This window comes from Denticeps clupeoides, chromosome 14 (genome assembly GCF_900700375.1).
Source record: "Denticeps clupeoides chromosome 14, fDenClu1.1, whole genome shotgun sequence".
Lineage (NCBI taxonomy): Eukaryota > Metazoa > Chordata > Actinopteri > Clupeiformes > Denticipitidae > Denticeps > Denticeps clupeoides.
The window spans coordinates 11083598-11096271 of record NC_041720.1 but is presented as its reverse complement, the minus strand read 5'-3'; the positions used below and the strand labels follow the sequence as shown (position 1 = coordinate 11096271).

The 12674-nt window shown below is 45.4% G+C and overlaps 2 protein-coding genes and 3 non-coding genes across 7 annotated transcripts; 4 read left to right on the top strand and 1 right to left on the bottom strand.

The window, feature by feature from the left end:
* Positions 1–29: 29 nt before the first annotated feature.
* Positions 30–103, top strand: trnai-aau (transfer RNA isoleucine (anticodon AAU)). Its single transcript has one exon. It is a non-coding gene; the product is annotated as a tRNA-Ile (tRNA).
* Positions 104–407: 304 nt separating this feature from the next.
* On the top strand, positions 408–480 carry trnak-cuu (transfer RNA lysine (anticodon CUU)). Its single transcript has one exon. It is a non-coding gene; the product is annotated as a tRNA-Lys (tRNA).
* Positions 481–638: 158 nt separating this feature from the next.
* Positions 639–711, bottom strand: trnaa-agc (transfer RNA alanine (anticodon AGC)). The gene has a single exon. It is a non-coding gene; the product is annotated as a tRNA-Ala (tRNA).
* A 942-nt stretch (positions 712–1653) lies between these two features.
* On the top strand, positions 1654–2661 carry fabp7b (fatty acid binding protein 7, brain, b). The gene is made up of 4 exons (XM_029002300.1): positions 1654–1813; positions 1902–2074; positions 2165–2266; positions 2360–2661. The coding sequence occupies exons 1-4, from the start codon at positions 1741–1743 to the stop codon at positions 2408–2410; spliced, it is 399 nt and encodes a 132-aa protein (XP_028858133.1). The 5' UTR covers positions 1654–1740; the 3' UTR covers positions 2411–2661.
* A 107-nt stretch (positions 2662–2768) lies between these two features.
* On the top strand, positions 2769–9657 carry smpdl3a (sphingomyelin phosphodiesterase acid like 3A). 3 transcript variants are annotated; one of them, XM_028953016.1, is made up of 8 exons: positions 2769–2886; positions 3712–3931; positions 5148–5292; positions 5377–5473; positions 5873–6036; positions 6702–6882; positions 7446–7570; positions 9181–9657. In XM_028953016.1, exons 1-8 carry the CDS (start codon positions 2805–2807, stop codon positions 9493–9495), a joined length of 1329 nt encoding a protein of 442 aa, XP_028808849.1. In that variant the 5' UTR covers positions 2769–2804; the 3' UTR covers positions 9496–9657. The 3 variants fall into 3 exon arrangements, with proteins under 3 accessions (XP_028808849.1, XP_028808851.1, XP_028808850.1); XM_028953017.1 differs by having other exon boundaries at positions 2796–2886; positions 3804–3931; positions 9181–9653; XM_028953018.1 differs by lacking the exon at positions 3712–3931 and having other exon boundaries at positions 2770–2886; positions 9181–9653.
* Positions 9658–12674: the final 3017 nt, after the last annotated feature.

Here is a 12674-nt window from a genome sequence, read left to right as displayed (position 1 = left end):
GTGAGCGCCAAAAGAGCCCTGGGCGGCCAGGCCGGTTAGCTCAGCTGGTTAGAGCGTGGTGCTAATAACGCCAAGGTCGCGGGTTCGACCCCCGTACGGGCCAAGCTTCTTTTTTCACGGACCCACGCACCCGGGTAGTCCTGTCGCCGGGACTTGCGCATGGGAATCAAGGCAACCGACGCTCCTGGTTGTCATTCTTCGGTTTTTGGCATTTCGAAAAAGAAGAAAACCTTACAGGGAATTTGAATGAGGGCACGTTGTGAGGTCACGGACAGTAGGGCACAGTATCGTCCCCTGCAAAGTGATCGAACGTGTCATTCCCAATCGTACTTCTAGTGACCGAGGAAATTGGGCATATGCCGCAGATACTTGCCAATGTAGTTGGATGTAACATACTGCCGCTTCATGCCCGGCTAGCTCAGTCGGTAGAGCATGAGACTCTTAATCTCAGGGTCGTGGGTTCGAGCCCCACGTTGGGCGTGAAGTTTTGACTCAAGTTGCTCTAATTTGGAAACGTGTTATGTCCGGCAACAAATTGTATTTTACGTGCGACTGAAGCTGCTGTGCGTTGATTTTTAATTGATATAGATCATTTCTAAATGTTTTTTTCTAAAGAATTAGAAAAAAAAAGGAATGCGTGGAGAATGCGGGCATCGATCCCGCTACCTCTCGCATGCTAAGCGAGCGCTCTACCATTTGAGCTAATTCCCCTATGGAACTCTCAAGCCTATAAAGAAGGATTGAACGGACTCTGCCATGTATACGTTACGGCCATTCAATATAAAGCGAAACGTTCGTTTACTGAATGGAATTATGGCTGATGAACATCCAGCATTTGGGTTTACTAGAACTTTTTAACTACAATCGTGCGTACAAAGAAAGATCTCCAGCCCCAAATAAAGGCTCGCAGCACTGGTTTAGGCTGAAAGTTGACCGTCACAATTATATATATGTACGTGTGTGCGAGAGAAGAACGCTCATAAACTACATTTCAGCTGTTGATGCTGATTAGTGAAGATAGGTATCTTTTATTTCCATTACCACACCAAAAACAGGGATTGCAAAGGAGCGATTTTGCACATGGCACCTACATTTACGTATTGTTTTAATAAGCAGCAAAAACCCCAAATAGTTCATATTTTACTTTTTGGCCTGAACTGACTAGAAATGTAACTCTCCAAATATCCCAGGGTGAAGGAGGGTGGTAATGCGCATGCGCTGTACAGGACCTTCAATCAGCAACATGCAAATGTCTGGCGTTGCACTGATTATTCTTATGATCATTGTTGTTGTTTTACTACAGTTTTATGTAATAACCCTCAGATATCATACACGAAAAGGTACTGTTGCTATCGTTGCTGTTGCTATTGCAATTACTTTCGACACCCCGCCGTTTCCACCCTGTGTCGCGTGCTGCGCTGTTCTAATTAAATTCGCGGTAATAAATTTAGACTGCGCGAGTAAAATGTTGACCCACATACTCGTCATTATGCTCGTACACAAAAGGGGGGGGGCAAAAACAAACAACAACACAATCTCATTCATCGCTGAATTGCTAGGGCCCGCGGGCCAATCAGAAGCCGCGCGGTGGTTCCTGTGAGCCAATGGGCGCCGTGGCCCCGCCCACACACTTTGGTATTAATACGCAACAGGCGCCGGGTGCTGGCGGCGTCTCTCTCGCGTTTGCGCTGGTCTTTTTCGTCTCGCTCGGCTCTCCACTCATCACGCTCGGTCTCCATCATGGTTGACGCCTTCTGTGCCACCTGGAAGCTGGTTGACAGCGACAACTTTGACGAGTACATGAAGGCGATCGGTGAGTCCCGAGCCCGCCCGGACCGCTCGCTGGACCGGCAGAGAGTTTCGCGTTCTGACCCTCTTCTGTTCGCCGTCGTTATTCACAGGTGTGGGCTTCGCGACGAGGCAAGTCGGGAATGTGACCAAGCCCACGGTGATCATCAGTCAGGAGGGGGACAAGGTGGTCCTGAAAACGCAGAGCACGTTCAAGAACACCGAGATTTCGTTCAAACTTGGCGAGGAGTTCGAAGAGAACACCGCAGACGACAGGAGCTGCAAAGTAGGTTTTTCTTTTAAAATAGTTTTTTTATTTTATTTATTCAGCGTTTCATGTGCGTTTTAATGCATCTCTGTGCGCTGGCCCACGCAGTCTAACGTGTCCCTGGATGGGGGCAAGCTGGTGCACGTGCAGAAGTGGGACGGGAAGGAGACCAAGTTCGTCCGCGAACTCAAGGACGGCAAGCTGGTCATGGTGAGGCGGCGTGGAGTTTATTTTAATGCCATTTGTGCGTTCTTTTTCGCTTAAGTTTTAATGCCTTATTTTTTTTTTTTGTATCACTTTCAGACCCTGACCTTTGAGGGGGTCACGGCGGTACGCACCTACGAGAAGGCGTAAATCACGTGACCTGCGTGTCTGGAGGGGGGTTTAAAAAAAAAAATTCACCCCGGTCCCCTTTGATCGGATTATTCGGCGACAAGTGGTTTTTACCGCAAGCACAACTTTTGCAAGACGTCCCTCCCAAGTGTTAAAAATAAAATACGGACTGAAATATTTTGTAAGAGTTTTATATGCACTTCGTACTAGCTGGTCGTTTGCAAACCTGTTTACTGCACCGAATAATAAAAAAAAAAAATAACTGGAAAATGCACTTGACTCGAATTTTACTTTATTAACCCCGCGCACTTTGTTTAAAAAAAAAAAAAAAAAAGCGGCGCGGTGTCACGTGGCCTCGTTTACTTCCTGCTTTCGGAGGAGAGACACCGCGTTCTGCTCGGTCTTGGTGGTCGCCATGGTTCCGAGCCTCTTCCTCCTCCTCTTCCTCCCGCCCCGCTTCTTCATGACGGTTCACCTGCTGCCACTGCGGTCCGCGGGTGAGCGAGGTCCACGCGTTGCGACGCTGCCGGCACGGGATGTCGCGTCGCTTTAAATGTGCGCGGTTTTGTCCCTTATGTGTCGCAGTGGGTTTTCTGATCATTTTCTCTAACATTAATTCTATTTGCGGAAATTGATTCAGAAATGCAAAGCAACCCTTTTCGTATGTGGTGGAATTTTGGTTTGACACCATTCCACTCCCTACACACTCATACTCTGTGCATTATGGAGTGGGAGTGGACTGTGAAGGCCGCCCGTCACCAGCCTTCATGGATGCTGGTGCGAGGGTGTGATTGTCCCCCATCATCAAGTCAGCGACTCAGCATGTTAAATGAGAGGTGTGGCTGTTGAAATTCACCAACCAGTCGGTGTGGAAGGACCGGTGCATTTATGCACATTTTATTTACAACATTTATCCATTCATCAAGTGAAGTGATTGTCATTGCACATGGTGACACAACAAAAGGTCTCCTCTGCTTTTAACCATCACCCTTGGTGAGCGGTGGGCAGCCATGACGGGCACCCGGGAAGCTGTGTGTGGGGACGGTGCTTTGCTCAGTGGCACCTTGGCGTTTCGAGACTCTTCTGACTATGGGTCCACTTCCTTACCCGCTAGCCCACCATTGCCCCACTTACAACCAGTGGTTACAGGGACACTCAGGGTTAAGCGTCTTGCTCGAAATCACAATGGTAGTAAGTGGGGATTAACCTTGTGACATTGGTTCATAGGCGAGTGTCATACTAGGATGTTAACATGAGCTAATTATGCCCAAAATTCCTGATCGGAAATGTAACTGGTAAAGAGAGTTTGGTTAAAATTGCAGCCGCAGGTAAATTCTGGCACATCTCCGACCTGCACCTGGACCCCACCTACCACGTGACAGAGGACCGGACCAAAGTCTGCTTCTCTTCCAAGGGTTTTCCGGCTTCTGACCCCGGCCTGTATGGAGACTTCATGTGCGATTCTCCTTACCGGCTCATCCTGTCTGCGTTTGGTTACATGAAGCAGGCAGAGCCACAGCCAGACTTCATGATATGGACGGGGTACGTTCTGGTGGTCCACAGGATTATGTTAAGACCCTGCATGAAACTGTCACGGGCTATCAGATGTAATGAAATTCCTCCAGATTCCTCGAATATTGATGTTGTGCAACATGGAGGCAAAAATGCAGGAGCCCCTTCCTGTTCTTGAAAAAACGTTTCTTTAATACTTCTCTTTGTCTCTGCCTCTTTGCTCCTGAAGAACTAGGCCTTTCCTGGATGCTGCTTATTAATGAAATCGTGATTATAATCAAATGTTCACATTAGGGCTGTGCAATATGACATAAAATTCATATTGCCTTATAAATTTAACCATAGACATTAGATGGTATATATTGTGGTATATAATTTGATACGTAAATTTAAATGTGACTGTTTTTGAAAGGGTAATGTGTCCATAGCAAAGGCACTGCAGCAGGAAGTGGTATAATAGAGTTTTACAGATACATCAAGGTATACCATAACCGTATATATCAGATATACATTTTTAGGATTTTCTGTATTCAGCCGTAGAGTTAACATTAAAAATACTGTCAGAAAATATTTAAATAACACCACGCTTGTTCATATTTTATCATGCAGATGTTATTTTGTGATTTTTAAAGTCATAATGACATTTTCGGACACGGCACCAAACAGGCATGGACCGTCCCTGGTCATTTCCATGCGCACTGTCAGTACCCAATCGCAGTGACCAGTGGATTAGTGACAGATTGAAGGCTTGTATAATAAAAATCTCTCCGGTTGGTCAAATTTATATGACGTACCGTTTATACCGCGCAGCCCTAGTTCACATTATTGACCGCAGGAATGTACTTAATAGTGAAGTATCTCTGTTTCTCGTTAAATACAAGTCAAAGCAAATGTCTTTTAACAAAATTGCATGAGGGTTGAAGTTGCAATGATGCAATTAAGTTCATTCGTACACGTTATACTGCAGCTTTAAACTACTGCAGTCACAGGAGAGGCCTCAACTGCTGCAACTGTGTCTGACCAAGTTGGAGTGCGTTCTTATGGAAGCTCTAGGTAATCCGGGTTTTTGCACATGAGGCATAATCAACCCACTGGGCCCCAGATTAAAACGGTTAAAGGTAGGATTAGGAGATTTCTTTGGTGGCCCACCATCTTATGGTGTCCTGGTGGATGTGGTGTGGCTCTGTTTCTTTAACGTCTTTATGTAACCATGATATGTATTCATAATGTCTGTCTCTCTCTCTAGTGACAGCCCCCCACACGTGCCACCAGAGGAGCTCTCAACAGAAACGGTGATCGGCGTCATCCGCAACATGACTCACACTATCAAAGAGTTCTTCCCCGCGCTGCCCGTCTACCCCGCACTTGGAAACCATGACTACTGGCCACAGGTACCCCATCCCACACGATTCCAGACACCACGCCCCCCCCCCCCCTACCTTTTCTATTAAGGTATTTTGACATTTTCTATTCAGGATCAGTTAATGACAACAACCAACGAGATTTACCAGGCCGTAGCCAAACTTTGGATGCCTTGGCTTAAGCCAGAAGCTCTTGCAACCCTGCGCCAAGGTAAATAAATCCTCTGTTGAGAGCGTGGTAGGGTGGTAGTAGCCTAGCGGGTAACACCAGAAGACCCAGGTTCAAATCCCACTTATTACCATTGTGTCCCTGAGCAAGACACTTAACCCTGAGTGTCTCCAGGGGGGGACTGTCCCTGTCACTACTGATTGTAAGTCGCTCTGGATAAGGGCGTCTGATAAATGCCGTAAATGAGAGCGCGCGTTTACTTGATACATGCACCACTTCCAATTGAACAGATTTTTAATTACCAACGTGTTGGTCACCTATAACCAGTATAATCGGGGGCCAGTCATTAATTTCAGGAAATACTGTTAATAGTGTTGATAATAGTGTGATCCTCTATGCTGCGTACGTGGAGGTCTTTAGTCTTTTTTGGGTCTTGTGCAGGTGGCTTCTACTCACAGCTTGTCCGGCCCCAGCTGCGCTTGGTTAGCCTGAACACGAACCTGTACTACAGCCCCAACAAGGTGACGGTGAATATGAGTGACCCGGCCGGGCAGCTCCAGTGGCTACAGAACACGCTGGAATCCTCCAGAAAAGGCCTGGAGAAGGTAATGGGTTTGTATGAGGATTGTGGTTTTTTCCTATATTTAGATTTTAGTTTTTTAGTAGTTAGCATTATTTGCATAAACTACCACTCAAAAGTTTGGATGTGCCTACTCTGTGATGGTTATGGAGACTAAGATGGACCCATTAAGTATAATGCAATGCAAGAAACATATTTAGTATTTTTAGCAGCAGGAGAAAATGAAGTATGTTTGATAAATCGCTTTTTGCCTAAAGGGTGATGGTTAAAAGCAGAGGACACATATCACTGTGTGCAAAATGTCCTGTGCTGCAGTGCATCACAATCACTTCACTTTCACTTCACCTCACCTTCACGGCTGCTTTGTTCACTATTGTCAACAAATCAACAAATGCTGCTTTATGAGATGCTCATTAACATGAGTGAATGATAAGAAAGTGTTCAGCTTAAACCTCCAAGAAACCATTCCCGTTGGTGGAGAGAAGCCAAGAGTGTGAAATGCTGCCGTCACCGCAAAAGAGCCTCATATGTTCAACTTCTTGCCTTGTTTTATTTTGTTTGTTTATTACAGTGTCCAGTGTCTTCAGTTTTGTTCTATAATGTAAAAAAATGCATCTTTGGACTGAATAGGTATAAGAAGTTTGGCATCACACTCTGCATATGCTCTCTGTATTTTTTCTTTTTTCGTAGGTGTACGTTATTGCTCATGTTCCCATTGGATATCTGCCTTATGCTAAAGACACGACGGCGATCAGAGAGGTTTACAATGAACGTCTTGTGGATATATTCCGCAATTACAGTGACATAATATCCGGACAGTTCTATGGTCACACACATAGAGACAGCATAATGGTCCTGCTGGATCACCAAGGTAACAGCGCCTCTGCTTCTCAAGCATTTGGCCCTGATCCCTTTTCTTTCCCTTTGCCTTTCTGGTCCATTATTTAGTTAGTATCCCCAAATGACCTCAAGAGGAAGATACTGGTGAATCCGCCATGAAATTTGAATTAATTAAACATTTGAATGTACAGTGATATACTGACTTTTGAATAATACAATAAGTTAATGCAATAATAAAACTCTTATCAAAATGAAATGTATGGTGATTGAATTGCCACATTACCTGAAATATTCTGTTAAATCTAGTGATTTTATCTGTGACATAATATCCAACTTGTCTATTATCAGATAGCATGCTTTTATCATTCCCTTCGTAGTTATTTGCGTAATGGGATAAAATGTTACTCTTACTAAGTCTGGTTACGCACTGGAACTTTGCTTCAGGCACCTCCATGGCTCGAACATGCAGCCTTTTCATTGGATTCATACTAATGGAGCTGAAAAGAAAAATGCTTTAATGCTTTTCCCCACCTTTATTACCACAAACATGTACTCTGCTCAAGATGGTGAAATGTCTTCCTGTGTGCTTGGCAGGTGAACCAGTGAATTCCCTGTTTGTGACGCCGGCCCTCACTCCAATCAAGGATGCAGATGAGCCGTATTCGAACAACCCTGGTGTGCGCATGTATCAGTACAGTCCAGAAGATTACAGACTGCTCGTAAGTACACGTGTCTGTATTGTTGTGGCATAATATGACACATGTAGTATTTTGCCAGCTAGTACATTACATCATTGTAATCTAATATCTCGTTAGTGATTAACTTTATGACAGAATTCTGATCCAGTTAGTTTATTTCTTTAGTTCAGGACCAAAGAATCAAGTGGATATAGTTTCTGCATCTACTTTTTGGTTTCAATAACCACACAGTTGGCATGAAAGTTTAAAATTGAACAAGTCATGTTGTAGATAAACTGGAGCAGTGGTTGCTGGTTCAAATCCCAAAGGGTCCCACTGAGGTGCCACTGAGCAAGGTACCATCCCCACACACTGCTCCCCGGGCGCCTGTCATGGCTGCCCACTGCTCACCAAGGGTGATGGTTAAAAGCAGAGACACATTTTATCGTGTCACCGTGTGCTGTGCTGCAGTGTTTCACAATGACAATCTCTCCACTGTACTTTAATATGATGAATTGTAATGCCATTAATAATTTGTTTCGCAAATACTGCAAGTAATTAGATGATTGATATAGATAAATCGATGAGTTGTTAATGTACACTACCATTCAAAAGTAATTTAGAAGTTTCCTTGTTTTTTAATTAAAAAGGTTTCCTTTAATGTGACACGTTACTAACTCGAGTCAGTGCATCTAGCGGTTCCTCTGGAATCGAATCGGAAACGCTCAGAGTTTCGGGTTAGTGCTCCTAACCCGCATTACTCAGAGATCCAGGTTAGCGCTATTTCATCTGGTGGTTCCTCTGGCTGTAAATACTGACTCAAGGGACTCCTGCTCCCGGATCAGTTTACCTGAGTGACTCAGTGGGATCTGGATCCTAAAAAGGATCCAAGTGTTAAAGATCTACGTAAAATGCCATGTGGCAATTCAAGTACCCAGCTGTACAGCACCATCTACAGGAGGGGAGGTTGTAGTCACACTTCATCGATGCGAAGTTGTCCACGTCTGCATCACGATGCGTTGATTCATTTCAACACCCCTACTGCAAGGTCGTGAGTTTGAATCTCAGCTCTGGTTTTGTGTTTTGTGCTGGTTTCCTCCAGCCTCTCCGGTTTACTCCCACCATGGAAAGGCATGTGCGCTTGGGGGAATTGGTGGCATTAAATTGTCCGTAGGCATGAGTGTGTGTGTCATCTGGGGTACCCAGGGATCCTGCTCTGGCAGCCCCAGTTCTGATTAGGAATAAACCAGAATGGATATAGAGTGAGTGAGTGTAAGACTTTTATGATATGTATTATAATGGATTATTCATGGCACACAAAGCATTATTAATTTGCTTTGCCTTATGACGGGGATATTCATAGGAAGTGTCTGGTGACTGAGTGTGTAATTCAAGATAAATGAGCTGGGGCGAGGACGAGAGCTGAGGCTGGACCGAAGGGAGGTCATCGGTTCCCACCTTGCTGTTTGTGCAGCAGTGTCACCTTATTGGACACGGACTCAAATGCTCATTGTCATCCGGTGATTAATGGAGGTGTCAGTTTTAATTAAATGGTTACTTGTATCAGGGCCTTTCTTTGGAACCCGCCTTTGACTTTCTTTTATACTTTCTTTTCTCATGATTCGGCCTTTGTACATCCTGCCTCGCTGAAGGATATTTGGCAATACTACTTGAATCTCACTGAAGCCAATCAGGAAGAAAGCCCCGACTGGAAGCTGGAGTACATCATGACTAAAGCTTTTGAAATCACAGACATTGAGCCTCGCAGCCTGCATGAACTTGCCCTGAGGATGCAGCCGCCAGATAGCCGAGCCTTCCACGAGTACTTTAACCACTTCATGGTGAGCTACAGTGACAGCATTTCTTGCAAAGGAGACTGCAAAACAGTCCAGGTCTGTTCAATCAGGTTCCTTGACCGCGACAGCTACTCCAAATGTCTCCTCGAGAGAAACAGGGACAGAGATTAATACTTTTAAACCCAGTCATTATTATAGTCATAATTACTGGTATGAAAATGCACCAGCAGCATTCTTTATTTTTTCATGCTGTTTTATTGCAGCCTTGAATGAGGTTCAATGATTCTGTAGACACTATTTTGGTAAAGTCGGTGATTGCAAAGAATGAATGAATGGAACTGTATTTAATTCTGTAATAAAGAACGAAGCATTAAGACTGTATTGCATTTTATTCTGACCATCTATTGTTCGTGTGTGCAGAAAGGTACTAATTTAGTCTTCAGGCCATGACCTTGGAAGTTGTGTTTTTGTAGCTATGAAGCTAAAGATGTTTCACCTCATCTAGTCTGTGGCGCAGTTGACTGTGAGAGAGGTTGTGAACTCTCTAGAACGCCCCCCCCCCTCCCCCCTTAATAAAAAAAAGGGCCATACAAAATCCCCTCTTAGATTTTTTTCTCTCAGCAGGAGATGGGCCAAACCAACAGAGAGGAAAGTCAGACAGACCCCCGTCTTTATCCCGCCCCAAGGTCCCAAAATCCCCCAATCTTCGTACGTCTGCCATGCTCTCCCGTCACCGGACCAGGCCCCTTCCACGCCACCCCTCCTACTGTAGTGTGATTATTAGCATTCCAGGACAACGCTGCAGCCCTGGAGGCCTCACAATGGGTCCAGCGGAGGAGTCCGCAGGGGAAGAAAGGTTGACATGGCAATGCAGCCAGGCACCCCGGCAACGGCGGCAGAATTTTGGCAGCTCTGTGTAACGTCTGCGTAAGGGCCTTTAGCGACTGCTAATCTGCAGGCTGCTGGTCACCTCGGGCCATAAATGAGCCCCGCCACCCTCACACCCTCCCGAAATGGGTCAATATTTGTCCCTCCATCTTGGCTGCATAATAGCGCATTGCTATTATTGTTTTCTTTTAGAACCGATGGCCGTGAAAGGGGTCCTTTGCCAAAACTCCAGCCAAGCTCTCTCAACCTCAATTTATGAAAACAGTGAGAGAGAGAGAGAGAGAGAGAAGGAGAGATCCATGCCTTGCACGCTGTGTGGTCATCTTGGGACGTCGGGACTCGGCTCTGGCTCAGTAATTAGATGGTGCCTGCACATAGATCGGTGAGGAGTGTGGAGCCTGACCTGACCCGAGCTGAGTCATCCTCTGCACCCTGCTTCTCCAGCGGGACGGGTCGCACAATGCATTTAAAACACCATATTCAAATATTCAAGAACCAAAAGTGCTGTTGTCATATTGCACACTGTGAAAGGTATAATAAAAATATTTCTTGAATGCTTATGCACATCCAAGACAATTAGCATCTGACAAAAATTTGCATCTTTTATTTAGAAATGAAAAATGTCACAAGGACCAAAACAAAACCAAAATCTACTCTCTTCACACAGGCACACAAGCTCCTTTCATTGCAGGGGCAGACGGTGGCAGACAAAAGACGGAGCGAAGCTCCGGACCAAAGGGGCAAGTCCAGTCCCCTCCACTCATATAGCTGAAGCTCCCTTCGGGCATCGATGCCACAATATTGTACGGAACTGGAAATACAACAGAGACTGTGAGACTGTGCAGACTGATGATGGGGCATGAAAGAGATCAGAGCTTTAGGTTTCAGTTTAAGCAACCAGACCTCAACCAAACCCAACAACTATGGGAGATTTTATTATTTATTAAAAACACACAGTTAGGTCAGGTGATAAATGGCGTCCGACCTTCCATTTGAGTGACAGAGACTTCCTTTTTTCTCCCTTTTTGTAAGTCACCCATCTGCACACAGGCGTAATCTTTGTGTCTGTGTCATAATCCTGATGAGTGTCTGGTCAGTTTGGTGACTCAGGTCAGCCTCAGGCAACGCTGTCACATATGTTTAAACCGGCGCGGCCCTCTCTGCCTACTTAAAATCTGCGGAGCACTTAGACTTAGAGGGAGGTCACGGAGGAAAGACACTATTTCAGCTCAGAACCGCTTTAATTACTCCCGCTCGTTATGGCCGGACGACCGGCCCCACGTCCCGTCCCCCCACCCGTCCCCCCATCGCTCAGTCTGCATTTGTTTCTGACGGCTGGGTTTATCCTGCAGAATTTAATCTGAGGATTACTGTCAAGACTGTATAATCGGCGTCGCCCCCGAGCGAACGGGAATCTGGGGAATACTGCGTTAATTTAGGAAATGAGCACGGGACCCGAGTGCGTGTGTGCCAAGGGAAAGACCAGAGGGGGAATCGCGGAGTCAGTGCGTCACCCCTCTAATGTTATTCAGCATGTTCTGAGATATTATTCGTAATATCGGACATGCAACAGCCTCCACAAGCTACACATTGCTGCATGGGTTGCCTTAGAAACACTTATTGTTATGATTCTATTTTTGACCAAAGCACCAGATATACACCAGGCGTCCGTTATGTGGGGTTGATGTGGTGGTGGTATGATGGTGTTGTTTTGATCGTTTTCTTTCAGCATGCCAGTGAGAAGACCTTCAGTGAGAAGCTGTTCTATGGCAAATGCCATCCGGTGGGCGGTAGGTGCAGGATGTGTTTCTCTAATAAAGTGGCCCACAGGAGCTGTGCTGGGTGAGACGAAAGTGCTTTTTTGTGTCATAATGAACCCGCAGAGAGCTCATGGCAGCAACGGCTCCCTGACCCTGGTTGATAAAATTTATTATTATTTTTTTTTTTTTACTGTACAGGGTCCCCCTTTCCATGAAAAAGTGTATTCGCCTGTGTATTCTGGACATTTTTAGGTTCAGAGGAGAAGAGGGGTTTGATGCATCATTGGCAGCTCTGGATGACCCATGACCGACTGGTTACTGGAACTGTAACAATGGCAGTGTACCGAAATGCCCAACTTTATTGCCATCACTCTAGTGAAGTTATATGACTTTGATGAAAGTTTAACTCTCAACTGTAAGTTTAATAAGTTATCCGGCTTGTGCTAGCGGCCGTTTCAGTGAGCGGCGGTCGAATGTGGAGGAGCCGTGTGAATGGGTCTCATGTCACTGGTCAACATTTCACACCGTCCCTCTACTGAAGAAACCCAGTATCAGTAGCAGGACGCGGTTGAAGGTCTGCCTTGCATCACGTAGCAATGGGCTCTTAGTCACATCATAAATCTCCACAGGATGTCTGAAACACTGCTATCGTGTTCATGAGCATTTTTACAGAAAGGTAAATTACCCAAGTAATTTAGCACA

Bases quoted from the DNA above. Each gene is read 5' to 3' on its own strand.
- smpdl3a (XM_028953016.1), top strand. From the start codon at position 2,805: ATGGTTCCGAGCCTCTTCCTCCTCCTCTTCCTCCCGCCCCGCTTCTTC. The intron at 5,293-5,376 runs GTACCCCATCCC...TTTTCTATTCAG, and splicing joins ACCATGACTACTGGCCACAG to GATCAGTTAATGACAACAAC. The intron at 7,571-9,180 runs GTAAGTACACGT...GCCTCGCTGAAG, and splicing joins CAGAAGATTACAGACTGCTC to GATATTTGGCAATACTACTT.
- fabp7b (XM_029002300.1), top strand. From the start codon at position 1,741: ATGGTTGACGCCTTCTGTGCCACCTGGAAGCTGGTTGACAGCGACAAC. The intron at 1,814-1,901 runs GTGAGTCCCGAG...CGTTATTCACAG, and splicing joins CGAGTACATGAAGGCGATCG to GTGTGGGCTTCGCGACGAGG. The intron at 2,075-2,164 runs GTAGGTTTTTCT...TGGCCCACGCAG, and splicing joins CAGACGACAGGAGCTGCAAA to TCTAACGTGTCCCTGGATGG.